Raw genomic sequence first — 8,717 nt, 5'->3', positions numbered from 1 at the left:
TTACTCACCTGGTAATAAAAGAATTGGCTGTGCAAGTGAATTGCCACAGTGTACATCAGAACAATACCCAGAATGAGCAGAACTGCAAAATGCATGAAATAGGGAGGATGGGTCATGATCTGAGTAAATAAAGAAGCACCTAAAGACAAATACAGTACCAGTTCAGAGTGTGCTACATGCTTCATGCTATTGGTGTAGAAATATCTTTAGCTTCCAGTAAGTACAAGGCAGCTGAACAAGCCACTTCCTCCTTACAGTGCAGTGACACTTGGTTACTGTGGAGAAGCCAACACACCACGGTGAAGGGGTGTCCATACCAGAGGTGCAGGATTAGTACAGACCATCATGCAGCCTTGCACTCAGATGGTTTTGAAATTCATGCTGTGGAACATCTGTACAACAGAGGACACACAGAAGGCATAAAAGAAGTGCCTGTGCATGTACTGATTGGAGGACTCTCTGGACACGGGAGCATTTGCCCACAAAGCCATGGAGAATGTGTTTGGCCTCGAGCCAGTACAAAGCACCTCTGATGCAAAGTACACCAAGGAGTTTTCTCCATTTCTGTAGTACTGGATATCAACTCATTAACAAAACCATTAATATAATCTTTTTTTCTCCTACTAATGTGCAGTCATAATCACTCCTTGCTGTATGGTAAGTATTTACCAGAAGGGGTACCTGTGCAGCATGCTTTTATTCTTAAATATGCAAACAAGATGAAAACTTCTAAAGCATTATTCATCTACATATATAAATTCAGAATGTCCATCTGCAAGTCCAATAAATCACCATGTGGTTTTTTGGGGTTTTTAATCACTAAAGTTTATTTCTACAAATTATGGCTTAAAAGCAGGTACTGTAGATAGAAAAATCTGTTGAGCCTGATGTGCAGCACACATCCTTTACTCCTGTTGTCTGTGGGGCTAAGTTATTCATTTCAGTGGGTACTCAGCACATTTCGCATAGCAGCAGTAAACAGGCATGTTACACCCCAGGAAACATTATTGTTAGACAGCATGTTAATCAATACAAAATTAACTTTTAACAGCACTAGAGTAACATAACCCATAGGTCAGTACAGGTTTATCATGAGCTGGAAAACTGAATGATAGATTTCTGCACCAATCTAAGACTGAGTGATTTGCAGGGTCTCCAACATGTCTTCTACTGCCTTCAAAGAGTATTTGGTTTCTTTCTTACTGCGACCTGCAAACTACACAATAACAAAATATGATTATTTGTCACGTATCAGAAATCCTGTGCATAGATCTAGTAACAATTCCAAGCATTAAGTACCAAAAAGTATGTGCATTTACAAACTTGAAAGCACAGTCTCCTTATTGGCCCATTAGGATTCAGCATTTTCACCAGTCTACAAGACATATCACTCTTCCTTTTATGAGTAGAGAAAAATAACAATGTAGCTCCACAATTTCACTCATATGCTCTGAATTTAAACATCCCTCATTAACAATATCCCACTTTGAAATTTAACATTTATCTGAATAGAGATCTTTCTGCTGCCTTGGTTGTGCTGCAGATTTTAACATAATTCATAACTTTTATTTCAGCCCTGAATTTTTAATGTGATCCAAGTAAGATCATATCCATAACTTAAATAGCAGCAAGACTCTGATTTGCTATTGAAGCTAAACCATTTTCTGGTTTTGTTATACAGTCCTGTCTATCAAAACTTTATATGAAATAATCCAGTCAGCTACTTATATTTTAGGGTTCAAAGTAGCTGTAATGTCCTGGTATTTGACTGTAATCTACAACTAAAACCCATCAGTTTCAGAGAGCTTTTGAAGTAAAGTCTGTCCTGATAACAAAGAAAGATACAACTGAATAAATACTACTTTGACTTTAGATTCCCCAAGACATATTGCAGCCTGGTTTGGGGAAGGAAGGGGTAGAAGGGTAGGAAATGTTCATCACCCATGCTGACCTCAAAAGGGCTTTTCTAACCATACTGAAGATTCCCATCGCTCATCAGCTATAACTTCTTCAGCCAAAGCAAACTCTCAACCATTAACACGTGTGCATTAAAGAGGTTTGCGTTTGGGTAAAGATGTTACAGAAGCAGTAACTCCAAGTTGCTGCTAATAAAACAGCCTATTCCCTACCTAAATGTTAACATCTAAACACTCAATAAATTTTCAATTTAATGTTTTTTGAATTTCAGATACCACCAGTGCCTCACATAGTTAGGCCTTGATTTATAATGTGTCCCTTCTCTCTTGCAATTAACTTAATTCAGCAAATGCTTCATGACCCGTTAAAAAAGATTAAGTCATCAAACCCAGGTAATATCACAGCAGCCAACAAGCTTCTGACCCCCAGGTTACACTGTAACATCGAGATTCCCAATCAGCACCAAGTTCTCTGGGCACAGTAAATGAAAAGCTATTCCAAACGAATTAGTTAGGAGAGTGAAATACTCTTATTGTGTCTACTTTATAGTTAAGAGACATACTGAAAACACCGTGTTTTCCTATTTCCTGTCTGGAGATGAAGTACTGATGTGCCAGGTTTTGACTCTAGCAGTATGGACAAACCCATTCTTCAGGTTGTGCAGTTCCTACAGTGACCTGCAATACTCAACCTCAGAGGAAAAGCAGAGTTTTCTTAACACTTTTCCTGGTGACAGCAGTGCCTTTGGCATGGATCAGACTTAGTATCCTCTTTTTGTTCAAACCAAACAGGAATAGTCCCAAGTAGCTAACTGGGAAGTCCAAATCTTTTAATTAAAAAACCCAAACAAACAAACAAAACCAACCCAAATCCCAACCAAGCCAAAAAAACAAACCAATAACCGCCCCCAAGCCCGCCCAACCAGACAAAAACCCACAGACAAAAATCCAAACAAACAAAACCCCTCAAACAAACAACCAAAACTCCCAAGCAAAACCCCACAAACTAACAAAAATCCCCAAATGCCTTCCCCCCCCCCAACCTCAAAATCCATGACTGAAAAATGGTTTCAAACCAAAAGCATTCCAAGACTTCACTGAAAAGCACAGAAGCTTGAGCAGCCTGTGGTCACAAAGCATGCTTGGTAAGACACACAGAAAGCACACAGAGGAAAGCTTCAGAAAGAGAATTTTGCCTCTTTTCCATCTCTGGAAAGATAGCGAAGGCAAAGCTGACATAAGGCATTAGTTTAAGAAATGCTACTTGCTAGTTTCGGTGGCGGCGGCCCTCAGGATCCTGAGGCGTACTCCCGGCTGCAGCGGCGGCAGCAGGCCTGCGCGGCGACGCGCGGCGCTGCAATCACTTCGCATTTGCCCTGACGAACAATTATTTTGTCTATTCTGCCATCACGCAGCAATTTGACTGATTGAGCCGGAATCCGCTGCTTAAAATCCTGATTGAATTTTCTCCTTCCCAAATGGTTTGTAACAAAATCACCTCTCCCCAGCCATAAATGACATGTGGGTTGCTAGCACAGACGGCTTCAGTCGTGTCCCTAAAAAGCATGTATCTGGGAAATGACTAAGAGTAGGATCACATTCAAGATTTTTGTGAGCATTCATCAAACTTGCCGGCCTCTGCTGAAATACTTCTAGCAGAGGACATGCTAAACCAATTACCTAACTGAAGAGCTACAGGTAGCCAGATTTTGACTCCGTGATCCAATTCAGAACATATGGTCTTCACAGCTTCCCAGCGATTATACAAAACAAAGTTTATAATAATAAGCTTTCAATAATTCTCTGACAAATGAGTACTTCTCTAACATCTGAAATAAAAGAGGATTTAATTTTTTTTTCCACAGAATGTGTCTCATTGGAAGAGACATACAAGCTCATCCAGTCCAACCTTTGACCCAGCACTGAAGGGTCAAGATTAAGCTACATCCCTAAGTGCCAGGTCCACAGGCTGCTCGAACACCTCCAGGAATGCTGGCTCCAGCACTGTCCTGGGCAGACCATTCCAACGTCTGAGAACCCTCTCTGGGAAGAAACATTTCCTAACATCCAGCCTAAGCCTCCCTGGGTGCAGCTTGAAACCATATTCTCTGGTCCTGTTGCTTATCATGAAGGAGAAGAGACTGTCCCGTCCTCACTCCAAACTCCCTTCAGGGAGCTGTAGAGAGCAATGAGGTCTCCCCTCAGCCTCCTCTTCTCCAGCCTGAACACCCCCAGCTCCCTCATCCCCTCCTTGTAGCCCAGGTGCTCCAGGCCCTTCTCCAGCCTTGCTGCCCTTCTCTGGACATGCTCCAGCACCTCAATTGGCTTCCTATACTGAGGAGCCCAGAACTGTGGCCTCACCAGTGCTGAGTATAGGGGAATGACCTCCTCCCTGTTCCTGCTGAGCACAGTGTTTCCAATACAACCCAGGATGCCACTGGCTTTCTTGGCCACCTGGGCACACTGCTGACTCCATGGACTATCAACCAATACCTCCAGGTCCCTCTCCAAGGTGCACCTTCACCTGGTCAATTCAATTTAAGTGGCTCAGAGAGCACCAACAGGAATTCCAGCTCCATACAGCAGCCCAAAACCTTTCTGTCTTCCTGCGAAAGTTTTGATTTCTCCTAGATTAAGCACAGCTGAGAAATGCTTATCACCAGGGAGACTTACCTATTTAACATAAAAATAAATATATTACCTAGATGGAGTGTCAAATAACTGTGCTTCAAAGACAAGTATTTAACTCAACTATTCTTTATAACCATGTTTTCCTGTAAAGAAACTGCTGTACAGGCTAACCAACACCGGTGAGAGTAAGGTTTTCTTTTTACATCCAACTATTGTTTTCTTTAAATAATTGTAAACTAAAAATGTTTCTCTGATTGCACACAGTAATGCACCGGAAAAGCAAAAATCAAGTGACAAAGCAAACTGCTTGAATGAGAGAATGAATGGAAAAAAGGGGACCAGTAACTTGCATATAAAATAAAACCCTACAGCTGCAGCCAGTGCTGAATTTGAAAAAATGAAGGCAGCAATCCAACTTTGCTGACCAAACTGCTGGAAACTCAAATTCAGATCCAGACTGAAAAAGGGGAAAGATCTCACTGCGAGACAATCAAAAGTAACTTTCTGAATTAGTAACTTTGTATCTTAAAGGCACAAATTCACATAATCGGGGTCAGAGAGGCTGGAGAGTGGCCAGGTAGAGAGGGAGCTGGGGGTACTGGTCGATGGTAGGCTGAACATGAGCCTGCAGTGTGCCCAGGCAGCCAAGAGGGCCAATGGCATCCTGGCCTGCATCAGGAACAGTGTGGCCAGCAGGAGCAGGGAGGTCATTCTGCCCCTGTGCACTGCACTGGTTAGGCTGCACCTTGAGTACTGTGTCCAGTTCTGGGCCACTCAGTTTAGGAAGGAGGTTGACTTGCTGGAACGAGTCCAGAGAAGGACAACGAAGTTGATGAGGGGTTTGGAACACAAGCCCTATGAGGAGAGACTGAGGGAGCTGGGGTTGCTTAGCCTGGAGAAGAGGAGACTCAGGGGTGACCTTATCACTCTCTACAACTACCTGAAGGGAGGTTGTAGACAGGTGGGGGTTGGTCTCTTCTCCTAGGCAACCAGCAGCAGAACAAGAGGACGCAGTCTCAAGCTGCGCCAGGGGAGGTTTAGGCTGGAGGTTAGGAAGAAGTTCTACACAGAGAGAGAGATTGCCCATCGGAATGGGCTGCCTGGGGAGGTGGTGGAGTCGCCGTCATTGGAGGTGTTCAAGAGGAGACTTGATGGGGTGCTTGGTGCCATGGGTTAGCTGTTTAGGTGGGTTGGATTGGTTGATGGGTTGGACACGATGATCTTGAAGGTCTCTTCCAACCTGGTTTATTCTATTCTATTCTATTCTAAATTGATTCCAGTTTCTACCCACAAGTAAGCTTAGAACACGGGAGAGAAATCTGAATATTCAAGAACAGCCTTCCAAGCTAACTTTCTTTCAATAAAACCCCCAACAAAACCCAAAAAACAAAAAACAAAAAAAAAAAAAAATCTTTCTCTTTGGTTTATTTTTGAGGTGGGAACTTATCAAGAGAGCAAAGGCAAATATGCATCCAGAGAAATAATCTCTCAATAAAGATGTTAGTCTGCAATAATTAATCTAGGCATCTAAGTCAGAATTCTAAACGACTTTTATTCTCTAGCTTATGACTACCAGGAAGAAAACTGCATTTACCCGTATAAGAAGGTCCAACTAATCAAACAAATCAATGGCAAACTCACCTAGCTCCCAAGGCTCATATTGTACTTTGGATAATGGAAGGACAGTGGGGAGGATTTATAGAAATAATGTAAGTATCTAACTTTAACCCTGCCTGGACAACCCTCCACTAATGGATGAACACTGTGAGGGCTTCCTCTGGCACAAGTGATCAAAATTTCATTCCTAGGTCCAAAAAGGTGACATTTCCAACAGGTCAACACACTAAGGGAGCAACACAATCAATACTAACTCACAGGGGAATTTGCCACTCACTACATCCCCATTTGCTGAGTGTTCTGTATCTCTGACATACACACAGGGGGGGCCAAACCCTTCTACAGTCATTTAACAACTTCATTAGTGTTTACTAGGGCAGTCCTGCGCAGCTTCTTGTGGTACTTCTGTGAAGAGGAAGGGGGTATTCACAGCAGTCACTTGCCAAATCCCAGCCTGACCAGTTCCATTTTCTGTATCGCTAACCTCCCTCAATGATTCCAGTCAGATATGATATTCACCAATTCATGTCCCAAACAGCTAAGAAGAGCAGCTGAAGTAGGCAACATATCCTAAGAGAATGACTTCACAAAGAGGCCATGCCCTGCGGTTTACATATACATTAGTTGTGTCCATGTGATCTATGCTGGTAAGCATCAGCCAAAAATGTCTGCTGGAGGATCTGAAAGAAGCAGTGGAAATGCACTTTCAGGTGAAAAAGAAAACCCAAAACTCCCAAAAGTTAACAAAGGCCAAAGAAACCCACACCCTCAACACCATCACCACTCCCAATCTGCCAGATTCATCAGGCTTTGTTGGAGATACTGTGACAGTAGCCATCTAGAGTGGAAACAAAATGTAAAAAAAAAATAAAAAAGAAGGCAAGTTTGTCTGTAAGGGAAGTAACTACAAGCTGCTGTCATTCCAGCCACAGCAAACGCTGCTGATTCACCTGTTGTATCTAACCTCCTGAACAGCAGCTGATGACAGTGCAGAAAAGAGCTATAGAGCATGTTAAGAATATCATAAACCGGTGATATACTAACCTGATAGGCTCTGTTGATTTGGTTAGCTGCCCAGCTGGCATATTTCATATTATCCTTTTTCATTTTTGCACTTGCTTTTGGATTGGAAGCAATATGGCTGGCAGACTAGGAATACAAAAACAAATAAAAACCAGTGTAGCTATAAAATATTTGTGCACAAAATAAACTGAGAGCATTCAGCACCTTTGCATTCAGAGCTCGCCCCACAGTGACAGAGCAAAAGAGAAAAAATAAAAGCTGCTACTGGTAATTAAGAATTAGCTGAACTTTTTAAACAATTGTTTGTTCTAATTAAAGCCAAACTAGGCTTCAGTTCACTTGAGTTAGGAAGCAAAGCTGCAAACAATCTAATCCAATTTGCTTTTCCTGAAGTGAGAGTTATCAATGAGCATTCCCTGTTCAATTTGTTACCAGAGACTATAAAATACATCACTTGTGTGTCCCAATTGCCATTAAAAACACCACACTTTGCCCTGTAGCATCAGGAAGCACGTTTTAAAAGCGGCAAAGAGTCTACACAAACTGTGCATGTCTTCATCTGAAAAAATAAAATAGATTGCTTAAGAATTAAACTCATCTCGAAGATTTCTGCTTACATAAATAAATTCACTTAGCAAGCAATCAATGCTACTCCCTTCCAGAAGATCCGAGTGCAAAAATACTTGAATGCAAAGAACCACCCATCCATGAAGAAATTCCACAGAAAAGGAGCATTTAAGCAAATGTCCACATGATTCCTACATTTCAAACTCAAAGAATGTTCCCTCACATTTACTCCCTGAAACTACCTCCAGAAATGGTGAAGGAGTGGGATTGTCAATTAAGCAGCCTCCACAAACTCAGGCACATGTTCTCTGAAGCCATGCCTGTGTGAATTGAATTTGTGATCTAGTACAGTGCCAGGTTCCTAGAACGAGCACTGAATTCAGTGCTGCACTGACCAGTTTCCTCAGCAGACACAGCTGAGAGCCTCTGCAGAGAATTTACCAGGGTTGTGGACATTCTTTGGGGGGCTAGAAGTGCTGGGCATGTCTGTCAAGTACAAAGGCAGCAGCCACAGCAAAAACGGCTCTTAAAGCCTGAAAACAGTGTTGCAAAGAAATTAGGAGCCAATGAGTAGATACAGAAGCAGTGTTGGAAAGAAACAGCCAATGAAATGTTGACAGCAACCAGTTGAGCAAAGCTGAAGAACTGAAACGGAGTGTGCATCATGCATCATGCAAATCAGGGGTTTTGCAAAAAACTTACAGGCACTGCCAAAACAAAAAGTTTCTCAACTGCTTTGTCATATTAGCTCAGGATTGCCAGCCGGATTATCATAGATAACAGGCTCTAAATCTAATTTACAGACTGAAAATAACAGGCAGATCATAGTATCTGACAGGACAAGGCATGACTGTTCACCATAAACCTCCAGAATCAGTGCTGAAGTCTGTATGTAGTGACACCTTAGAAATCGGTTTAAGCCAACAAAGATTTACTACAAAACATACTCCTAAAAAGCTGTTA

At 42.1% G+C, this 8,717-nt stretch overlaps 1 protein-coding gene across 4 annotated transcripts in view; it reads right to left on the bottom strand.

Moving 5' to 3' along the window:
- Positions 1–678: 678 nt before the first annotated feature.
- The window catches only part of EMC2 (ER membrane protein complex subunit 2), an 89,950-nt gene continuing 81,911 nt past the window's right edge, over positions 679–8,717 (bottom strand). For 3 of the 4 annotated variants that reach the window (XM_068161291.1, XM_068161289.1, XM_068161292.1), the window contains exons 10-11: positions 7,209–7,313; positions 679–1,216 (exon numbers count right to left, since the gene is read on the bottom strand). In XM_068161291.1, coding sequence (XP_068017392.1) covers positions 1,130–1,216; positions 7,209–7,313 — 192 coding nt within the window. In that variant the 3' untranslated portion in view covers positions 679–1,129. Of the gene's footprint in view, positions 1,217–5,961; positions 6,845–7,208; positions 7,314–8,717 lie in introns of those variants that run through there. The other variant, XM_068161290.1, reaches the window with a different exon arrangement.

The sequence above is a fragment of the Melanerpes formicivorus genome, unplaced genomic scaffold, assembly GCF_026170545.1.
Source record: "Melanerpes formicivorus ecotype bairdi unplaced genomic scaffold, bMelFor1.0.p_v2 SCAF_56, whole genome shotgun sequence".
Lineage (NCBI taxonomy): Eukaryota > Metazoa > Chordata > Aves > Piciformes > Picidae > Melanerpes > Melanerpes formicivorus.
This window is presented reverse-complemented; position numbering and strand designations above follow the sequence as displayed.